The sequence below is a fragment of the Taudactylus pleione genome, unplaced genomic scaffold (genome assembly GCF_031769625.1).
Source record: "Taudactylus pleione unplaced genomic scaffold, aTauple2 ptg000322l, whole genome shotgun sequence".
NCBI classification, from domain to species: Eukaryota; Metazoa; Chordata; class Amphibia; order Anura; family Myobatrachidae; genus Taudactylus; species Taudactylus pleione.
This window is the reverse complement of record NW_028284723.1, coordinates 211,055-235,649: the sequence shown is the minus strand read 5'-3', so window position 1 is coordinate 235,649 and position 24,595 is coordinate 211,055. Positions and strand designations below refer to the sequence as shown.

The 24,595-nt window shown below is 39.6% G+C and overlaps 1 protein-coding gene across 3 annotated transcripts in view; it reads right to left on the bottom strand.

Annotated features, from left to right (window-relative positions):
* NCAM1 (neural cell adhesion molecule 1) overlaps positions 1–23,911 on the bottom strand; it is a 397,179-nt gene extending 373,268 nt beyond the window's left edge. For all 3 annotated transcript variants that reach the window (XM_088443021.1, XM_088443025.1, XM_088443022.1), the window contains exon 1: positions 23,608–23,911. In XM_088443021.1, coding sequence (XP_088299147.1) covers positions 23,608–23,659 — 52 coding nt within the window. In that variant the 5' untranslated portion in view covers positions 23,660–23,911. The remainder of the gene's footprint in view (positions 1–23,607) is intronic.
* Positions 23,912–24,595: the final 684 nt, after the last annotated feature.

The window sequence follows — 24,595 nt, the reverse complement described above, 5'->3', positions numbered from 1 at the left end:
TAATAGAAAAGCAGCAATTATAGTTATAAGTGTTTCAGCGGAGGTTCAAAGGGCCTAAAGCAGACACAAATGTTTATGAACACAACTAATGCAAAACACACTGCAAAAAAGAAAAAGATTTCTCTTTCAAGAATGAACAAGTTCTGGAAAAAGCAGATATACTCTATGGCAAAGGCGTTTTAAGAGAGGAGGAGGTTCTCTCTTGCGGTGCTGCTGCGTGTGGCTTGGCAGTAGATTCTGGCTTAGTGCCAGAATCTACTGCACAAACGCGGGTCTCCGGGAAAATGGCACCTGTGCCAGTTTCCCGGGGACAGCAGTACTGCGCATGCGTGAGTCACCAGGAAAATGGCCACCACCATTTTCCCAGTGACTTTTGCTGCTCTGCAGCACTACTCGAGACAACGGACAGGTAAGTATAAACAGTTAATGGGTGCAGGGTGTGCGGACCCAGGGCCCCGTGTACAACGCACACCCTGCATCCATTATAGATACGCCCCTGCTGTATGGCTTGGTAAAGTGAATGCACTCTGGAACAAAAGGACATTATATTACAGAAGTTGATTTTGCTAACTTGGAAAATTTTTATTTTAATTTAAACTAAAAACATTGATCATAAAACACTATCTACTTTTCAGCTTCAACTTTTGAGCTATTAAGAAAACAAGTAAATAATGTAGAGATGAGCTGTTGGGTTTTGCTGAACACCGAACACACTCGAACTTTGGAGTTCCGAGTCGAACCAAGTCCCGGCTCGGATCACTTTGCAGTTCTGAATAGAACCGAGTCTCGACTCGAGTCTTATCACAAGTTCAGAATTCATATATAATTAAGAACCAGATCTCGCGTGTATTGGATTGCATTTAAGTCCCTCCCTCATGATTTCCAGTGCTGTGAGTTAGTTAAAATTGACTGAAAATTATGGGAAATTAATGCTATTGATGTTAATAATACCATAGGAACAAAATCGGGTCCAAGTTACATGATTTTAGCTGTATTTATCAATTTTTAAAGAAATCCAAAACCTAAACCAAACCAAACACTTGAGGATGGTTTTGCCAAAACCAAAACCCGACAATGATTTAAAACCAAACTCAAAACACAGGGCTGCGCACACATCTCTAAAATAATGGAAAGCCACATTTTAATTGCAACCTACTGTAAGTGCACAGTAATGACTAGTGGGCAGTAAAGAGATTAATCAATCTGAAAAATGCTGCTAAAAAGTGAGTCATGAACATAGTATTGGCAAAAATTAATAATTTGGGGAAATTATGAAAAATATGTTCTACTATTTCCTTTATATTCTGGACATTTGCTAGATAATTACTTAATGACTTTTTCAGTTGTTTAGCTGACAACGGTAAAAATGTTCAAATTCTGGACTGAGTCCAGTGCGCTTTGTGAGTAATAGTGTTGCAAAGAGAAAGCCAAGAGGACCAATTTGGTTGGCAGGCAAAGAAAAATAAAACCTGTTGAGTTCTGCACACCATCTAAAATGATTATTACATTGGCGCGGTTTGTGTTAAAAGTAGTGGATAAACAACCGTCCAACCACAAAGGACCCAGTAAGTGCAGAAGATTATAAAATTAATTCGCTAGTAAAGTGTAAAAGGTAAAACAAATAAGTTTACAAAACAGCACATAGAGTGTCCAAGGTCAAATTTTTCATCTGCTGTGGTTTCTAAATTCTTTTTAATTCCTTCCAAATGACCTATTACTGCACTTTCAAAAAGCACTAATGAACTCCACCAAGCAATTAAATGCTTGGCAAATAAAGCAATAAAAGGAAATATTAAGCAAAAAAATATAAAGAATTCAAGGTTAACAATCTACAGGTCCACCATTCTGAAGTTGGGACTGGTATACAAAAATGTTTTGCTCTAATCTTAATCGAAGGAGCAATGTTACAGCAACAATACGGTCTACATTTATACATGGATTTGAAATTAGTCCGCAAAAAAACAAAACAGCAGATTTGATTGTACCGACTTTGTTGAAAAGTTACCAATTGTGTAATATCAGGGTAACGAAAAGAAAAATAGATCTCAGATCTCAGCCACGTTCTATGAACATCCCCGATAAGTAAAAAAAAAAAGAGAAAGAGAGAAAAATAAGATTAAAAACATGCAGGGTTTCTGCTCAAAAGGTTGAACATTTGATATTTAAAAGCAAAAGTTTATAAATCAAAAGAATGTCATATGGATGGCATCATGCTAAAGGGTCACTCTACTGGCTCCTGCTTCCAGTGATCGAAACATTTATTGACAAGAAATGCAGTGAGCAAATGGGAGTGCTTTTTTCTGATGAATAGACACTGCACTAATTCTCTTGCATTCAGCTTTTCCACTTGAATAGAAAAAAAAACCTTTTATAACAACTGCAATTCCCTCCCGATTCTTTCTTCTTTTTTTTTTTCCTCTAGCGCTATATAGGTCCCCTCAGTGCATGCACAATGCAGAACAGGAAAACCTCTTTCACACACTGATTAATATGCAGAGACAGCTTCCTTTTTTCTTTTTCTTTTTAAACAAGATTTGAAGGACCATCAAACAGAAATTACTGAAGGCAAGCGATTTGATCACAATGCCAAATGTTTACTTCCAGAATATTAGATTATTAGCATTACAAAATGACCTGTTATTATCTGTTCGGTTTTCTGTGTTATTTATTTAAACCTTTTTTTTTTCCTATTTGGAAAAGTAAAGAGTTGCATATTTATCACAGGGCGAAAAACCCTATACATCAAGGTAGTAGCACCACAGGCAATATGATTTGCTGGATTTTTCCATAGATAAGGTTTGCATGGGGTAAGCTATTTCACAAGACTTTTGATAACAGAAGAAAATCAATGAAAAATACTTTATTCCAATATTTTTTTTCCCCATCCACCCAGTAGAAACAAATGCTCAAATCTGGGCTCTCAGTTGTACTGTTCATGTGTGAGCCGAGTCACACGTGCATATTCCCACAGATTAGCATGGCAAACCAGTAAGCTAACTCATACTACTCTAGGCAGTATACCTGAGATGATTCTGTATTAGTTAATTGTTTATTTGTACCCGTGATTTTATATCAACATGATAAGTGCCTATGTAACAACACCTTTATAGCTGCATATTAATATTAAATAGACTCCACAGTGAATGACGACTCTGTTGCAGAAATACACTGTTCGAACTGGTAGAATTATAGACAGGGGCAGGGGTAGTGATTTCACAACATATGAAATGACACCAGTATCATTTTGACCTGTTACTGTTGGATGAGGTGCTCTGGTGCTGCCTCAATCCATAGTCAAGCAGACAGGCTGATCGAGCAGTCTCTAGAACCTGCCAGAGAATAGCCAGCAGGCCTGACCTCTGACATGCGCTACTACACGTGCACAGCATTTCTGCCCATCTTTCTCCCTGTAGTCCATACCAAGTGGATGGAACCCTAAGACTCTCCTGCAGTTACTAGCACTATCAGCATCCTAGGCCAAGTGTATTACCACCCTGGTTTACTAAGCTATCTGGGACAAACAATTATCCACCATTTTCTGTTACACATTCTGCTACGTATTACATCGCAACACTTCTCTGCAAACACACTCTGCAAATAGGTTACGGGTCCAGTGCATACTCACCTACTTTTAATACCTGCTCTCCGGGAGATGCCCAGAGAGGAGACACAGCTGGACACTTCGGGGGGTGGGGACAGGTTCCAATTTCATTAGGCCCTGCCCCATCATGTCAAACTACCACAAATACCGGCAATTATGCTGTGAATCCCGGCAATTATCTCCCCATCCTGCCCACTTCACTAGTAAGTGGGCGGGAAGAGGGAGATCAGGATTCTCTTCCTGGGGTGCGGCAGGCTACTCGAAAATTTGGGAGCCTCCAGCAACAACCAGGAGAGTAGTGCTCAGACCCCAAGCATCATGTTAATTCTATAATCTGCTATTAGTTACAAATACATATTGGACATGGGGGGCCTATTTATCAATATGTGACAATAAGACACCACCTATCTACAGGGCCGCCATCAGGGGGGGATTGCCGAGCCTCCTGTCCCTGGCCTGGAGAGAGAGGGGGCCCGGGTGGCAGCGGCGACTCGTCGAGGAAAAGCATCGGTGGTGCTGCGGCATTTAAACTACTATGGAGCTGCCCGTGATCCAATAATAGCTCATGGAACGGCTGCCAATCAGGAGCAGCCGCCCCTGAGTGGCTGCTGTTCCGCGAGCTGTGATTGGCTCGCGGCCAGCTCAATAGTAGTATTGAGCTGGCCGCGAGCCAATCATAGGTCACGAAACAGCAGCCAATCATGAGCGGCTGCTCCTGATTAGCTGCTGTTCCGCAAGCTGTGATTGGCTCACGACAGGCTCCATAGTTCAAATGCCGCAACGCAGATGCTCTTTTTCTCCGCCTGCTGCCCGGTGCACTACTCGCCACTGCCACCTGGTCCCTTTCTCAGGTACTTCTGTTGACCCTGTCTTCTGCCCCCACTCGAGTCCAGATACCCTTCCCTGCACTGCCCACCTCCCCAGTCCAGCCAGCCTTCCTTCCCTGCCCACCTCCCCACCAATGCAGCCAGCCTTCCTTCCCTGCCCACCTCCCCACCAGTGCAGCCAGCCTTCCTTCCCTGCCCACCCCCCCATCAGTGCAGCCAGCCTTCCGTCCCTGCCCACCCCTCCACCAGTGCAGCCAGCCTTCCTTCCCTGCCCACCCTCCCCCAGTGCAGACAGAATTCCTTCCCTGCCCACCCCCCCACCAGTCTAGCAAGCCATCCTTCCCTGCATACCCCACCAGTTCAGCCTTCCCTGCCTACCCCACCAGTTCAGTCTTCCCTGCCTACCCCACCAGTTCAACCTTCCCTGCCTACCCCACCAGTTCAGCCAGCCTTCCCTGCACTCCCTCCCCCTTCTAGTCCAGCCAGCCTGTCTTCCCTGTCCTAGTCTAGCAGTCTTCCCTGCGGAACCCCTATGTCTAGCCAGCCTGCCTGCCTTCTCTGCCCTGCCTTTCCCCTAGACCAGCCGGCCTTCCCTGCCCTTTGCCCCCCCTCAGACCAAGCTGGCCTTCCCTGCCCTTTGCCACCCCCATCCACACTTACCAGCCAAGTGCCCAGATTTTTTAGCCTTCCCTGCCCTCTGCCCCCCCATTAATATCCAGCCTTCTCTACCCTGTGCCCCCCCATCCACCATGTCTAGCCATCCCTGATTTACATACCAATTGATGCACCACCCCCGAAGTAGCTCCACCCACATTATCCACAACTCCACCCAAGTCTGCCTGATACCCCAGGGGGGCCCTGCCTATTTTGTCAGTACCGGGACCCAAAATTTCTGATGACAGCCTACCTATCTATTGCGGCCATATGAAATTACCTATCAACGCAATATATCAATAAAATGTTGTCCCGTCTCATCAGATATTTGCATGCATCCTGAGATAGCAAAATAATAAGTATTGCAGTGGAACATGTTCAACTGGGGATGTAGTCAGCATCTCGGCACGAGGGATGCCGACGGTCTACATACCGGCGCCGTAATCACGACAGGTTGGGATCCCGGCACCAATATCGTGACTGTTAGCATCCCGAAGGTAAGTATCAGGGTGTTAGGGGGAGGTTAGTGTTAGGTAGTGGGGTTAGGGTTAGGTAGCGGGGTTAGGGTTAGGCATTAGGGGGAGGGGTTAGGGTTTGGCACCGGATAGGGAGTGTTAAGATTAGGTTGCGGAGAGGGGGAAGTTAGGTTTTGGCACTAGAGGTTACGTTTAGGCACCGGGGAGGGGGTCTTAGGTTTAGAGTGCAGGGAGGGGGAGGTTAGGCTTAGGCACTGAGGAGGAAGGGTTAGGGTAGGGGTTGGGAAAATACTTACCATCTGTTCTTATGGGTGTCGGGATTCTGGCTGTTTGGATGCTGCTGTTGTTATTCTGAACAGTTGCATCCCGACAGCCAGGATTTCATACCCAACCACGTCAACTGTGGTGCTTGTGATATGATGGAAACACAGTGTGTGTTGTTTTTTTGCTCCGATGGTGCCTATTTAGGCACCTGAATTGCAACCCTCCCAGTTCCCTGGCACTACTGGGTCCTGGTCCAGCTACCAGCAGCTTTGCAGATGTGATGTAATGATATTGCGACACTGCCAGTGCCGGTCAGTAGAGACTGGAGGATGGTTGAAGAGTTGTGCAGTCCGGAAACAGAGGAGCACAGCGCAGCCTAAGGCAAGGTAAACACAGGGACTTGGCAGCTGCAGTTGAAGCCGATAGGAGAGCATGACTAAAAACACAGAGAAGGTCAATATTATATGTGGGGACCCCCACAAGATCCTTGTGGGCCCCACAAATCCAACCCGGCAGACCACAGTCACTTGGCACATGATGTACTGAGCAGAGAAGCTTTGAAACGCTCCACTACGATCTATCTATACTGAAATGTTCCCCCTTTTTTCCCCACTGCCATCACATTACATATCGAAAGTTGTATAAGTTTCTTTGTGTTTCTGGTAGCCATATTGTTTTCTCTCCACAGAGATTTTGAAGGGAGATAATGATTTATATGAAGATATCTTAAAATGTGCTCTTTAAAGACAAAAGTGTGGTATCATAATAGTTATTTACTCACTTTTACATACACACTACATCACTAAGGTGACCCCAGCTCACTTCTGCTTTATTGACTAATTTGTATAATATAGTTTGTAACATTTGTTTAAAACGGCTGCTAATATGTTAATACAAATAGGTATCTCTTTAGTGAACTTCACTTTAGAACGTTAGAGGGCTACCCTGTGCGTCCCCTGGAATGTCAGATTGCCTGTCATTGCACTACTACTTGTTGCTGTGCGTCTACTGAGTACAGGTTGAAAGGCTATAAAAGCCAATGCCGAATCACAGCGTACTTCCCCATTTAAAACCCCATCCCCTTTTTTAGGATTTACCACATTTAGATGTTATAGGGCCTATTCATCAAGCTGAATAGGTCTGTTATATGTGCGGAAACATTTTTAGCAATCGACCCATTCAGCATCACTGATATTTCCTGAGCACAGCACAGTTCCAGGGTGGCACAACATTCCCATACACTAGTATGTTGACCTACAGTCATCAAACTGTGAAAACTGAAAGTTTTCAGAATTTAATTGTGGGAACAGATGCCTTCTTCAGATTAATTAGTTCCTGTAGCCCTGCACTTGTCCTATAAAGAAGGAGGTCTGGGTTGCGAAGAGGGATTCATAGGGATTCCTCCGCCTACTGTACTCCATGTGCATGCGTTAAAACCAGCAGTGTAAACTTTTGTCGCTTCTAATTAACGTCAAAAGAAGCAGTGTTCGGGCTCGGGGAAACAGCTCATTTTCAGAGCTGCTGTCCTGCACCGAAGCAATATTAAATTGTTCCAGTAGTTTGGTATCCACAGCAGTAGTTACCTAAATAAGAGGGGCCAGTTAGGATGCATAATTAATGAGGACCAATCAGGGTGTGATGATGAATAGGTCCCTCTATGTGTTGGGTAAGTAAGGGGACAACAGGGCTTGTATATCTCAATTTTCATTTTGTGTTTGTAGTTATTTTCAAAGCACTGGTTTATTTGTGTTGAAGTGTGAAAATGGCAGACCTCATACTGTGATAATGGCATGTCATTATATGGAGTGGTTACCTTAACTTCCTGAACCATTTGTATTCAACCATTTGCCTCAGATGAAAAATAAGCTTAGCTCACATACTATAATGTTGCATGATATCATAACTTAGAATAGTTTTAGCATTAGGAAGCCATTCAGTGAAAAAGCTATATCTCTTTACATGTTTTCAGATTATATATTTTATAAGGTAGCAAAATGGTATATGAACTTTACAAGAGATAAAATGAAAAATATAGTTTTTGCCTCTGGTTATGTATGTGTCCTCAAATGTGCAATAATTAATTCTTACCCCTAAAATGCCTTTTAATGGTCTGCTTCACAATATTGGGAATAAGCTAATTAAGAAAACTTACGTAAAAGGAAATAATGTTGTTTATTGATTATTATTCTACAAAATTATTATAAGTGAGTTGATACATAAATGTTAATACATTAATCTTAAATTATGTTCATTTTCAATTTACCATGAAATAAATCAGTACTTTAAGCTCTAATAAATAGGGAAAATAAATGTAACTCTTTACTACATAAATAATTTTGATCAACTTCTGTTTGCTGCAGAGATTCCAATAATATACGGTTAATTCTATTGGCTGAGCAACACCATGCCACCAATAAGTACAAACACATAACCTGTTAACTGATTACTTCCAATGTTGAGATTGCCACAATTTTTAATACAACAATTAATAATCTTAAACAATGCTCATAATAATTTTATGGGCTCAAATATGTTGGGAGTTGAAAAACAGTGGCAACTCTAGACCTAGGGCCTGATTCAAGATGCAGTCATGGCTGTCCTGCATCTTTTGCCGCAGCAGCATCTACAACTTTATGCTAATGCCGCTACAAAGCCCTTCCCTTGTGTAAGTCTGTGTGTCCGAATGTGCGAGGATTGATGCCCACTCTCAGCATCTTTTACTGTTATGCATCTTTAGATGCACAACCGGTCGCACCATTGAAACATGCCAAACCTATTGTAGGTGCAGTTTCTCCATCTGAGTATGATCTCCTATGTGAGCTGTACGTAACCGCTGTCAGCGGAACGCCCTCACAACACTCTCATAAAACACAATATCTCCATGTGACTTTTTTGTCACCCTCACTGTTACCTCCCAGTTACCTCCGGGTATGCCCCTTACATTTCTGTTACCATGCATCTAAATATGTCCTGCAACTTTGTATGACCAAAATTGGGACACAGTTGCAAATGTATGTCACTAATACCTCTGAATTTCTATTATTATGTAGGATACAAGTATTTTTGTTGATATTGCTGCAGAGTGCTAGAGGGAATCTCCCTTTTTTTCTGTGGTTCAGTGCAAACCCCGCCCTTTACAAGCACCTGTGCAATGTCATTATGTCATTAAGCTGATGTGAGCGACCACCATACTTTTTGTTTGCCGTTTTGAGAGGCATGAAGGGAGCCAGCATTGGGAGGATGTGCTCGTCCGTATAGTGCCATGTGGAGGTTTCTGGGGTACCTCCTAGGAGAGTCAGCTCTCGGCTTATACATGTGCTGTTATTATGCAGTACATTAATTTGTAATTATATGACCGAGAGTGGGTGCTACTATTAGGTAGCAATAACTATTTTAGTGTGAGCTTTTGGGCGTGGGGCTACCGGAGTTGCTCTGGCTGGGCCTTTTTCAGGGCATCAACACTTAATTCACATAGATACTTTTTCATCACCTTCCTAATTGTTTGTTTATTATTTATGTCATTTTCATTCTTCCTCATTTTATAAACACTTATTGATTATCTTTACACATCTATACTTTACACTTCACTATCACCTTTTTTCCCCCTGTCGTGTGATGCCCTGGGGATGGTCCTTGGCTGGAATTTTTTGGGGAACCCTGCGCCTCGGACGTGAACCCCTTAAAGTTAGGGATGCCAGTATAGAGGAGCCATGATGCTCCTCTACTCTATTATTATGTAGGATTCAAGTATTTGTGTTGATATTGCTGCAGTGTGCTGTAGGGAATCTCCCTTTTTTTCTGTGGTTCAGTGTAAACCCCGCCCTTTACAAGCACCTGTACAATATCATTAAGCTGATGTGAGCGACTACCATACATTTTGTTCCCACTAGCCTTCGTGCCTTCCCTCCCAAGCAGTAACACAATGTCACAGCTCAGGTACACAGAGAGATGTCAAGGACGGCACTCACAGGACTTTACAATCAAAGTAATAAATCAGGAGACACTACTCCATCTGTACTTTAACGTTTCAGTTGCTTTATCAACTTTCGTCAGAAACGTTAAAGTACAGATGGAGTAGTGTCTCCTGATTTATTACTTTGATTGTAAAGTACTGGTAGTGCCGCCCGTGACATCTCTCTCTCTCTCTCTCTCTCTCTCTCTCTCTCTCTCTCTCTCTCTCTCTCTCTCTATATATGTAAAAAACGTAGAGAACTTAAAGTAGTATTAAATAGAAAATACAGCAAGCTTAGGAGAAAATGTAACTCTAAATCCTTGTAGTTCCTAACACTTTTATGTATTGTCACTATGCATTGTTATTTTCCTTTGTTTGAACTGAAAGCAATCAAATTAAATTTGACAATAGCAGTTCTAGTTTGTGCCAAACTGAGTTAGCTGCCATATTGAGGAAAAGGGACATTTTACACTGATACAAAGTTTCACAAAGGAGCACTGACCCCAATCTACATGACAAATAAACAATGACCTTTTGACATTTTTCTCCATTACTCTTCCATCACAAAAGATTACTTCTTTGTATAAAGGCCTTTTGTAATGGTGCTCAAGGGGGATGGTAAGCTGTTAGTATCTTACTTATGCTCAAAGCTATCTAACAACAATGTATTACAGAGTAGACCTTCAAGATTTCTACATAAAATATGTTAGGACTTTTTAAAGCATGTCATGTGAAAGATATGCAGTAGTTATAATGCACATCTGGCAATGCAATCAACCCTGCAGGTATTTCAAATTGTAAGCACTTGCTGTCCTGGTATAAAAAAAAAGTGGCAGGCTCTAAATTAGCTGTATAATTACAGTAAAAATTATGACACTTCATATATGTGTATACCATGTCACCAAATCACCTGTTTTCCTTACCTCACTAGATGATATTTAAGTTTTATTTGCTCAGTTTTCAAATAACATTTCCTTTAAGTGAGTGTCCAAAAGGTTTCACTTTTAGACTAATTTTCATTAGTAGTCACCATAAACACTTCATTGGGAACCCTGCTTGAGATTCTCACCTCTACCTGACTGTGTCTGTGCCATTGCAAGAAGCTGGTTACTGAGACAGAAAACCCCACCAGTTCTGGCCTGTGTTTTTCGGAACATGGTTAAGGTTGCTATAGGATTTACCAGGCAATTGGATATGATTGGTTGGATTAGGACAGAGTTAGTGTGAATTGGGGATGTGGTTTGCATGCATCAGGGCTGGGCGAGCACGGAACTACCGTACGTGTGGCATATAGCCTCACTTACTTGCATCGACTCCTATATGTGAGTCATCATGAGACGTGCAACTTCAGACAGCAATTCACACTTCCTACATAAAAACAAATCTATTTGTGTTTTCAATCATTACTTTCTTGTCAGCCAATACAGTAAACCATTGTTTAAAATGCTGGAAAGGCAACATGCCAACCTCACCACATACAATAACAGTAAAATTTCAACCACAGACCTTCATAACAAATGCCCATAAATATTTTTCACATGAAGATTGTTATTATTTAAAAAGTACTGATTAAATATTTATTTACTTATTACATTGTTACAACCACAGAAAGTCATATTGCTGGAAATAAATGATTACACTGCAGACTGGTACAAACAGTACTAACCACTTTCTAAATCTAGAACTCATGCTAAATCAAAATCTTCTAATCATTGCCATATACCCTAAGTTTAAAATTACTTTATTGCATATTATGATCATACAGCTTATTTAAATCAGAATCCAAATACCAGTTTATTACACTTGAGGTATACTTAATTGTGCTACATTTCAAAACTGGAGATAATTAAGGAATTATTGCTAAGTACAATTACCAAGAGTAATAGTGTTTTATGACAACATTCAGAAACGGAAACAATATGTCAGAAATTGTAACATTCCACCATGATGTAATTGCTTTAATTAGAGTATTACCATCTTCTGTATTATTTCATACACAAGGACTCATTTACTAACATTACCTTCAAGTGTAAAATGTGAACTAACATTAAGCATGACCAGCAATGAGACACTTTTTTTCATTGTCTAATTTGCACTAGGACAATAAAGAGCTATTTCTGGTTGTGGTGGTTGAGTGTAAATTTGCACTTTGTGCAATGTTAATATGTGTGTTCATAAATATCTTCAACTACTTAATGTGTGTATGTTCAAAGCAGATATAATGTTTGTTTATTTGGAGCCTCCCGGAGCCACCTGAACCTTAAAGCTGCCTTGCCTAACAAGAAACAAGCTTTATAATGGAGTTACATAGCCCTGCTATTAGACAAGCCACAGGTCAGGGGGGAAAATGGCTGCATGGAGTTGTCTTCATTGGCTCTGGTTAGTGTCTCTCTTTGTAGGACAAACTTTTTACCTGACCTGGAAGTGCTAAGAGACACAAAATGTAAAACACAAGTCACTGTACATATACAACAAGGTACTAAAACAGTAAACTTTCACAAATATATTGTGTCTGTAAGACGTCAAGCTATGATAAATTCTGGTAAAAAAAAAAGATGAGTACAGTGTCCTTCAATAAATATATTGGCAGATAGCTTTGCCTGGCACTGGAAAAAAATCCTTTCCTATCATCAATATTTTTTCTAAGGAAATCATTGTCCCAGGGCAAAATGTATTTTAGTAGCTTACAACTGCATCACCACGGTAGAATGTATCAAATTTTCTCCAGAGCAAAATGTTTCCACTTGGACAAATAAGTCTGTAAAGGCTCATACACACTTAACGATATGCTTCATGAGCGATATTGTAAAGTGTTTTCCCTTGAACTGCCGGGCTCAATGTTGGGAACGACATTGAGCATACACACTGAACGATATCGTTCAGTGACGTCACCCTCCCTCATCCCTGGACATGTACAACCTGATGATATTGTCAGGTTGCCCTGCATGTACGAGTGACGGCAGGCATCATTAACGATATCAGATATACACAATGGAAGATATTGAATGCTATGAATGATAACGGTATCGTTATCGTCTAGTGTATATGAGCCTTAAGTGGTATTATTATTACAGTTTTACTATTTGAGTCCTTTTAAGACTGTATACTTTGAAAGTTTCAGACAGGTTTGTGTATAGTAGGCTTGAATTTAGACACATAGGGGTAGATTTACAGTGGCGTGAAAATATTTTTGCCCCTTCCTGATAGCTTTTATTTTTGTATATTTTGCACACTTAATTGTTTCAGATCTTCAGAGAAAAAAACAACCAGAGTAAATGCAGAATACACTATTTAAAATTTATTTTCATCTATTGATCTATTGATCAAACACATATCTCACTAATGTGAAAAATTGCTTGCCGCCCTAAACTTAATAACTGATTGTGCCACCTTTAGCAGTAACAACTGCAACCAAACACTTCCGATAACTGGAGATCAATCTTTTGCGTTGCTATGGATACATTTTGGCCAACTCTTCTATGCAGAATTACTTTAGTTCAGCCACATTGGAGGGTTTTTGAACATGATCTGCCCTGTTTAAGGTCCTGCCACAGCATCTCAATTGTCTTCAAATCAGGACTTTGACTAGGCCACTCCAAAACCTTCATTTTGTTTCTTTTGAGCCATTCAAAGGTGGAATTGCTCTTGTGCTTCGGATCGTTGTCTTGCTGCATAACCCGAATGTGCTTGAGCTTCAGATAATGGACTAATGCCCAGACATTCGCCCTCAGTATTTTCTGGTAGAGAGCAGAATTGATCATTTCATAAATTATGGCATTTCGCCCAGGTCTCAAAACAGCAAAGCATCGCCACAACATGACACTACCTCCACCACGTTTGACTATTGGTATGATGTTCTTATTGTGCAATGCTGTGTTAGCTATACGCCAGATGTAATGGGACACGTCTTCAATTTTTGACTCGTCAGTCCACAAAACATCAGCCAAAAGGACTTGGAGTCATCAATGTGGTTTTTTTTAGCAAATGTGAGACAAGCATTTATTTTCCTCTTGGTAAACAGTGGTTTTCAACTTGCAACACTCCCATGGATACCATTTTTGTCCAGTCTCTTTCTTATGGTGGAATCATGAATGCTGACATTAACTGAATGAGTGAGGCCTGAAGCTACTTAGATGCTCATCAGGGTTTTTATTGTGACTTACTGGATGAGTCCCCAATCTGAGAAATTTGGTAGGCCTGCCACTCCTAGGAAGTGTCACCACTGTTCCAAGTTTTCTCCATTTGGAGATAATAGTTGGTTTGCTGGAGTCCTAGTGCCCTACAAATTGCTTTGTAAACCTTTCCATACTGATATATTTCAATACATTTCTTATCTCTTATGGAATCTCTTTTGATCACGGCACACTGTGCTGCTAGTTGAGACATTGCTTCCGATTGCTGGAAAGGCTCTATTTAAGTGATGTGTAGATTCAATAGGGCAGTAATCAAGCCTGATTGTATCTAGTCTAACTGAACCCAATTATCAATTCAATTTGGTTTATTGGTTGAGTAAAGACCCCCCATAATTCTGAGATGGATTGGGACAATACCTCATTTTGCAAATGACTGGAGGAAATATGGTAATGTATGGGCTACACCAATCGCCGATTCTGACCAAAAAGTGATTGGAATCTGTAAATCAAGTTGTCCAACATGTTGGATTTCACCAACCAATCGGGGCTGTAGATTGCTAGTGTATGGCAACGATCAGCCAATTTGTCCACCGACACTGTTAAAAAAGACACTAGTAAAAAAAATTAGTCTTTCAAGATTGGCAGAATTGTCTTTCCTGAAAAATATCTGTAATTTATGGGTGCCGATTAGTGGATTGAAGAAAAAAATCACAGGATCTGTGGATCATTCTTATGTGATTGCTGATGTATAGGCCCCTTAACTAATTACTATATCACACATGGACAGTTGGTGTTGAATAATGTTTTTACTTCAATAAATGAAATAATTTAAAAACAATATTTTGTGTTTACGCAAGTTGTCTTATATTCAATTTTATTTGAAGGCCTGAAGCAAGTTTGTGTTACAAATATGCAAAATAAAAGAATTCAGGAAGGGGGCAAAAACATTTTCATGCCACCATTTTAAAGCTTCTGAAAAGTGTCATTACCCATAGCAACCAATCAGATTCTAGCTATCATTTCTCTATTGCATCCAAAATTATAGACATAATCTGATTGGTTGTTTTGGGCTACACCACCACTTTTCACTTTTAGAAGCTTTAGTAAATCTATCCCATAATGTAGGTTCACATGTATAACTTCTGCTTATTTTAAAGCAAAGGTTAGTAATTGTAAGTTTGTGACTAGTATTTAGATATTAAGTGGCTGATGAAGAGTCAAAAGTAGAATTGACATACATTACATAAAAGCATTAAATAATTTTGTATTTTTACATGTGTAGAGCTGAACGCATCTGAAGATATGGCTGCCTCTGCATTACTAGCATATGCCTCCTGGTCACTACAATTATCATCCTCAGGGTGAATTTGTACCTATCTTGTAATAGGTACAAAAGGAACACCAACTAACATGCACATATATGCTATATGTGCTGGTCTGAATGGCCCATATTTGTGTGTACTATACCACTTCTCTGGTCAAAAGTGTAAATACGTTTGGAATGTGTTCAACTCTGCCTTCCCCCATTTGCATACTTTTATTATCTGATCAAGTGCATAGCAAATGTTACACAAGATATTGTAAACTATGCTAACTGGTTTATATTCACCTCTGCATCAGCCCTTTAATTGTTACCTTTTCTTTAATTACCTTTTATACTTGAAATCTTTATGACAACAGGTTGGGACCAGGGGTATTTTGTATAATGAAATATTCCGTATTTTGTAATAATTGCATACCATAATGAAATATCTTGGGAATGGGACCCCAATATACACACAGAATGCATTTATGTTTCATATACACCTTATACACACATCCTGCAGGTAATTTAATATAATACTTTTAATAATTTTGTGGCTCAAGCAAAGTTTGTGTACGGAAATTAAATTAATTTATGTTTCATATACACCTTATACACACAGCCTGAAGGTAATTTTATACAAAATTCTTAATAATTTGTGCCTTAGACAAAGTTTGTGTACATTGAACCATCAAAAAGCAAAGGTTTTATTATCTCAGTCATGTCAAAATAATTCCGTATTTCGGAATATTCCGTATATTTCTTAATATTTGGATATGGGAGACTCAACCTGTAGTTCTCATGGCCTCTTCAATCCATACTCAAATACTAGGAAGTAAATTTTATAATATTGTAGTTTACATAGACACTTACATACTCAGTCATTGCACCAAAGCACCTTACTCTTTCACAGACCTTGGATCACTATAACCCACTTGATGATGGAACTTGCGTCATTATGAGCCATGGTGATGCCATTAGTATCCTCTTATATGCTTTGCCTGCTCACATCATAATGCAAATGGCATAATCAAATTATGCTCACCCCTTCTTGGCATCATCAAGTCATTCTCACTTCTTTTTATTTCTGCCACCAGATATACCATAATACAGAGAAAGTAAAAAAAATAAAATAGGACAGTATGCTTTCTATACTCCTAAGCAATTATTATTACCTTATAAAGAACAAATAATTATTGATCTTTGGGAAGATTGTTCAAGCCAAGGAGAAAAAGAGAAAATGCATTGTACAGCTCACTAACTGAAAAATAGTAATATTTCCATGAAAATCTTTAAAACCTAGGACTGTACCGGGCATTTAAGGACAGTTGGCAAATATGAGAGAATTCTTCATTTATTTTTTTTACGGTTGTCGCCATTATTTGTTAATCGTTATGCTTTTATTTACTTTAAAACAATCATTGTTTTTCCACTTGATATCTCTTGGGAATTTTTGTTTATAACTTATGTAGCAATGTCTATGAGATAATATCTATTTTAAGGTTGTGCATGTTAGTAACATATTTATTAATTATAAATTAGCAAATATGTACTTTCTCTTTGGATCAATAAACTATTTGTCACATTAAAAGGATTTTATACACATGCAAGTGCTTACATCACATGCATTCTCACAACATCCCTGACTATCCACCCCATTCAATTTTTATAATTCTAAATAACTATTATAGCTCTTAGGGTACATTCACATTCAGAACTTCAGTTCTAACAAGCCTTTCACGAAAATATTACGGATTGTTAGTAACAGCTTTTTTATATAAAGCAATTGAATAGAAGGTTTCGTGATCCTTGATAGAAGTATTAGAAGCTTAAAGCTCTTTATCCACTGTTGTCAAAGTGCATGCTTTTACTAGTGTTTTTTTTATGCTAATAAAAATCAATTGGAATGGAGCCAGCTGTTCCCAATAATACCATACACACTAGCATTTAGACTTGCAGTCAGAAACACAAGCATTGGAAGCATCTTTTTTGCAAAGTGCTTTATGCATGTACTAGCGTTCAACACAAGTGAAATAATTGGGGTTAATGGAATGTTCCACATTCACCTCCCACAAACCACAAATGCAAGAACATGATAAATGCATTCACTTTGGTCATACAGTGTCACTGGTACATTTTAAAATGCAATTTTACTAATAAACAACTGTACCAATTGAGGTTATACAGTATATTAACACTATAACCGGAGTACCACATTGTTATCTATGAACCATTAAAAAAAATAGGACCTAACATACAGTACAGTAATTTATAACCACTATCGGTGAGTACACACAAATAATCTTTTTATACAAGGCCAACATACTAAAGACTTGCATTTGTCTCACATACTGTATCCTGGCCTAATTAAAATAAATATGGAAGTTAGAAACTGCAAAGCTCAAATGGACATTTTGGACACAAATCACTAAACCAATATTATTGGTCAAAAGAGATGCAACTAATATAATTAACCATACAGGCTTCTATGAACTGTTTCAGTAGCAAATTCAATGTAAATACTTATCTAAAAACAAACTACTATTTACTAAGATGGGGCTTTTTCACCACTTCTTGGCGTGTTTAAGTTCAAAATTTAAAACGGCAATGATATTAAAAGCAAAGAATGCTGTTTTATTATTTTAATATTGTTGCTGTTTTAAAATATGAACTTAAACATACCTATGAGCCTGGTGCAGAGTAAATACTATGGTGGTCAACACTGTGTATATTACTTGAATTTGCTATGCGTGTGCCTACAACAGTGGGCGTACACATATGCAACCATGCAGATTTGCATGATTCTACCACTTATAGCTGCTTACGTTTAGATGAGCAGAAACAGGGGAACTCTAAAGTAGGCAAGTTTTGTAAAGAACACATGCAAACTGGAAAAAATATTCATATACACCGGGAAAGCAATATTATTTATAGGTGGTCAGGCGCGTGTGGAATTGTCGGATGACAATGATAATAACCATTGGCATTGGCTAACTGCTTTTGATTGGCTTTTTGTGAATACTCTCCTGCCATAATATACTGTAAATCAGTGGTCAGGGAACAGGGGTAAATTACCCCACATGGGGTAAAAATGAAATTCCTGCGGGTAATGAACGGACAGCCGGGCATGCATATGAATATAGAATGATTCATATGCATGGCCGGCTGTGCCACAGGGAGGCTCTAAGCCGGATGCCAGCTGAGATGTTATTACCAGCGGGCACCTGGTTCCTTCCCTGCAGCGCCGCATTAGCCGGAGGCTGGAGATCTCTTCTGAACTCCAGCTTCCGCCTCTCTCCATGCGCACTATGGGAGAGACGTCATGACGTCTCTCCCACAGTTCCGAGGAGCGGCCGGGCGGACAGGACGGCGGCGGATGCAGGAGCGAGGATTAAGGTGTTATTTTTTGTACAAGCGGCACTACAGGGGCACTATATGAGGGCACTACTACAGGGGAATTATATGGGGGCACTACTACAGGGGCACTATATGGGGGCACTACTACAGGGGCACTATATGGGGCACTACTACAGGGGCATTATATGGGGGCACTACTACAGGGGCACTATATGGGAGCACTACTACAGGGGCATTATATGGGGGCACTACTACAGGGGTATAACTATGGGGGCACAACTACAGGGGCATTATATGGGGGCACTACTATATGATTTCCTTCCTTTCAAATCAAGGGGGTAACGTCGGCGTATCTAAATATATTTTGGGGTAAAAGGTAAAAAAGTTCCCTGACCCCTGCTGTAAATAAATTACTCTTATTTTTCTGTCCAGTCTACATCACTACCTATATTTCAAGGTTGCAATCACATACACTTATGATCATTTTGTGTGTAATATATATGTGATTAAACTACATGCAGATGTATCCAGCTACATCTTTGCTGAGTACACAGAAAACCGTGCCACACATGGCGTGAGGCGTGTGCCCGCTTGTGGATACGCGCACTGCGTTCACACCCGTGCCGCCATAGGATTGCATGGTGCGATCGCAGTGTGCATCATAGCATAGCTTAGTGTATGCTGCTGTGGGTAATTGCATGGCGCAATGCGTGCGCATGTTTGTAGTGTGTTCGCCAAAGATGTAGCAGGACACATTTGTAAGTGATTTGTTTGATTGTTTAATGTTTGTGTTATGTAGTTGTGGTTAGAATACTTCCTCCAGTCTCGCAACAAAGATGCAATAACTTCCCTTCCCCTAATACTTGCACAGTAGAAAGTCTAATGAGTGTAATCTCTTTTTGTAGAGACTGGGGAGTCTATGTACTAATAATCGCGGACCAGCCGCAATCATCTTCTATCTATATCACCAGGGATATTTTCACTTCTAATTAAAATATCCCCGCTATGTACAAAGGGGAACTCGCAGAGACAGTGGTTGCGGTAACCGCTGCCCCTGTGAATTATACAGAAGTGAAAGACTTTTCTGGGGGAAGCTGACATTGCGCATGGGCACAGTGTCATCTTTCGGAGCCGCCTGGGGGCTGCGATAGAGACATTGAAAGATCTCTCTCCTGCTCCTGGCGCCTCCATAGGCTTACAGTAGTTTACACCATCTGAAGATGGCGTAAACTACTAAGGCAAAACTCTGAATAGTTTCGCTTTTTGGAGTTTAGTACATAGGAGTCAGGTCGTAGTCCCCATTGATAACAATGGGGACTGCAATCTGAATTGCTAATTAGCACTTTGCAGAAGATTTCTCTGAAATCTCCTGCATAGTGCCATTAGTACATAGGAACAATACATTAAATTACATAGAAACTGCAGTTTCTTCACAATTTTATTTAAAAAAACAGCTTGATACATAGGACCCTATTTATTTTGACACATTGATAAAATAAGGACAACATTTTTTGGCAATTTGGCTAATTTAGGAAAGAAGGCAGACCAACATAAACCTGCCTTCATTATACTGTGTATATGGATTTGTTTTTCTTTAACAGAATCCCCAAGGGATGACATGGCTTGCTTAGTCTGAAGCTCATTTCTTAAAAAAAAATAAAATTCCCTGAAGACAGACTATAGCAGGTGTTGTGGTTAGGATTCCCACCCACTCTCTGGCCAATTGCTTTAGCCTCCCCCTAGTCTACTCCTAAACAATTCTTCAGACTTCAAGTTCATTGTCAAAGAGATTCACAATATCTATCTATCTATCTATCTATCTATCTATCTATCTATCTATCTATCTATCTATCTATCTATCTATCTATCTATCTACAGTCTGCAGTACTACATGCTCTTCAAGATATTACTAGAACAAACATTCAATTATATGGGGCAAAATGTAGCCAATTTTAGATACTTCTAAATGGTTATTTTATACAAACTAACAATTTGTAACTAAAAGCAAGTTAAATGTAACAGGTCCAGATGTCCCATTACAACCTACATAATGTTTTTTTTTTTTTTTTTTAAATCAGTGTAGCCCTATTTTGTCACAGATGCCCTTTCCATTAACTAAAAAAAAAAAAAGGAATTGAGGGGAAAGGAAAAGCCATCTGCTTGCCCTATAAATCAGTTCTGAAAACTCCTAAAACATTGTTAGAAACACAAGCTTAAATGAATGCATTGTTATGCAAGGGCAACTACTTGTGGGGAGTGAGCATAAGGTCAGGGCTGTTGTAAAGGACAGCACATAAAATCCTTTTATGCCCAAGCCAACGGCCTGTCACTTTGTTTCATCCTCCATTGTTCTGAATCAGTCTTGACTAATGAAAAGTGTTCACACATACATACAGATACATATACACACATACATACATATACACACAGGAGCATATGTATCAAAGTTTGATGTGAGATAAAATTGTGAGATATATATCACCAACCAATCAGCTTCTATCTTACATTTTGCAGGCTGTGTTTAAGAAATGATATTTTGGAGCTGATTGGTTGGTGATATATATTTCACAATTTTATCTCATATATTTTTTTGTAACCAGGATACACCTTAATGCAGCTATCATTTTTAACCTACAAAGTATTACATTTCACTGTCTTTTCTTTTTACTTTTTGTTTAGGACATGCTGTATTTGTATATGTAGTCCATTATTGCTCATCACTAGTCTGGATACATCCCACATTTCAGACAAATTGGTGAGGCAGTGGCGTTATGAGACCATTGTCTTTATTATTTATTTATTTTTGTAGATGAGGGGGCTGCAGTTGAGGTAATGAGACTCCAGCCCCAGCAGCAGCAGCACACACCCCTATGGAGGTGAGCCGGAGGACAGTGGCTCTGTCAGTGAGCGGCTGGGGAGAAGGATAAAACGTCGCCCTGGGAATAATCATTTTCCCGCCCATGGAGATGGTGCCTGATTGGACCAGGGACTCGGAGCCTCGTGCGCGCGCGCCCAGTCTCCTCCACCCAGGGGGCGCGCAGTAGCGGCAGCCCCGTCACTGTGTGTGCACTGTGCACTATATGTGTGTGATTGTGCATTTGCTATCCCCCTCTCCCCATGGCAGAGACTAGAGAGAGACCCTCACTGCAGCAGCAGCAGCAGCAGCAGCACAAAAGCACTGTAGCTGCAACACAACTAAAAAAAGGGTCACTAAAATATGTCAACATCTTATTAGATAACAAAACTGCCTGCATCGCATTAGTGCAATCACATCATTGCTTGCAATGTATTCTGCTATTTACCACAGCAACACTGAACTGTTACTGTTCACAACCAATGGTATCTTATGCACAAATGACTGTGTACTGCAAGAGGGACGAAGTCCTGCTCCCGTTCAAGCACTTGAAACCAAAGATGGGGTTTCAACGTTAGCTAGCATTACTGTACTATACCATAACAGGCTATCCACTCAGTAATCCGCACCTATAACCGCACATACATAGCTGGCACTCACCAACATATAAAAACATAGTCAGTGACATTTATTAAACACAAAGTACATCACTCTGTCATTATATATATATATATATATATATATATATATATATATATATATATATATAATATATATATATATATAATGACAGAGTGATGTACTTGCATAGTATTTCTAATACAAATTATTTGTTTAAAACAAGAAAAATAAACAGTAAACTATCCTCTGTGTGTGTCCACTCCTACCACAGCACTGCACTGTTGCAATGTGTTTGAAAAATTGCATTTCATTATACAGAATGGTTATGGCATTTCAAATGAACGCTTATTGCATAAACAAGTGCAGATATCCACTGGGAGCATCACCGTCGTATTTTGTGCAATCAATGACAGGATATTACGAATATGTATGCAGATGCTGATTAGCTCGAAATTTTATTTTGATCTCACCTATCTGATTTAATAGAAGCACCTTGTAATAGAAAAAACGCATCAATTCATCAAGATTGACGATTATGTTCACAATAACTGAACACACACACACACACACACACACACACACACACACACACACACACTCTCTCTCTCTCTCTCTCTCTCTCTCTCTCTCTCTCTCTCTCTCTCACCATCAAATCTGCTTGCAAACAAATATATGTGGCTGTAGGAGATGGGAGGGGGTTAATCCATCTTCAGCAAGCCTTTCTTGTTAGCTGGGTACCATTACAATTTCATAACCACAAACTTCACATTCCTGAACCATGCAGTAAAAACCCATTCTTAAAACAGAAATGAAGTTCTATGTGCCACAGGAAAAATATTACACGTTACTATTTATGGCAGCTCCATCTATAATCTTTAATTTGAAAACCACATCACATAAAACAGCTCTGATTTATTTCCAGGATGAAATGATATAGGACAGGGATTTAAAAGCCACTCATCCAAGAAAGTTGAACACAAAAAACACAATAGGACCTCATTCAATGTTTCTTTCATCAACATATATAGGTTGAAATGAACCACCCATGGTAATGAAGCTCAAGCTTCTTTTCTGCACAGTAAATACTTCACTATCCAGGACATCACACATAATGATATAGGCATGAAATCCGTTACAAAATATCATGCATCTCAATGATAGATTCAATCCAATGTACAATAATTCAGTAATTTGTGCTGCAGAGATTGGCATTAATCAGTTTAACAACGATGTATGTGAATGACACCCTATCCACAGAGAAGGTTTCGGATCTGTGTTAAAACAAAAGGGCTATGCAGTCCAATCCCCTCGCCTATTGCCACAGATCGCTGATACAGTATATCAAATGAATTAAAAAATATGAAAAAATAAATAAATAAACACTGTGTATATAAATACACCCTAATGCACAGCTTTTCATAAAAGCAACGAAGCCATCATAAGAAAACACAAAGAACAACAACAAAAAAAATACTAGCATCACCATGCAAGGTTTGATCATCCTTTGATTTGCATAAGAAAAAAAAAATCAGCAAAACGAACATGAGAAAATATAAATAAAATACCTGCAGCTCCCAGGAAGTATAAAGTCCAGATGAGGTCCTTAGTTTGCAGCATTGTATGTCTACAGACCGAGGAATTTCTCCTGCTGCTCCTATTTGTTAAAATGGGTCCAAAGATGAAGATAGGCGTTTAAGATCCCCCTTGTTGAAAATGCTGGAATGGTGCAATGGTATGACTGGGGTCTTGATGCTATTCTTTTTGCTTCTTTTTTTTTCTCGCAGATTGTTAAATATGTTGCAAGGAATTCTTTTTTGGAGTGGATTGCCAGCTGCTCTGTAAGCTATGTGCAGGCACTGATCAGAAAATGAGTGACAGTCTGAGCCTCAGCACACCCCCAGCAAGCAGACCTGATCAATGCGCCCAGCCAGAAACTCCAAGTTGGTGTCTGGATGCAAGAGAGAGAGAGAGAGAGAGAGAGAGAGGGAGGGGGAGACCAACACCAGTATCCTTCCGCAGCCTCTGTACAAAATGACTGAGCATCCACCAAGCTAAGGGAGAGAGAGGGGGAGACTGGAGAAGATAAGCGAGCAAATGCAGCTGCTGGAAAAAAAAAATGACTTAGATTTACCAAGCTCACTTGCACCCTTTTGTATAAAAGGAAACAAATGCAGTTTTAATGTTTTATATACTTATTGAAAAGAGGCTTCAGAAAATATAATGACTTTCAACTTTGTCTCCATGATATTGAATTAAATTAATGTTAAACTGTTTTGTTTATTGTTGTTGTTTTTTATATTGAACTGTCAGGTTTATTATGACAAACCTGATTTTAAGGAGAGGTTATTGATTTTTTTGCATAATGTAGCAATGTTCACAAACCTTTTGCTGGGAGTTTTTTTTTTAATCACCAATTGCAAGCATGCGCTTGCTTCTGTTTATATGTAAGCATCCCATTATTGAAAATAAAGTGTATGGTCTAGATTAGACATTTATGAGCTAATTTACTGTAAATCTGTAAAACCTGAGGTGAAATAAGGACACATTTGAATT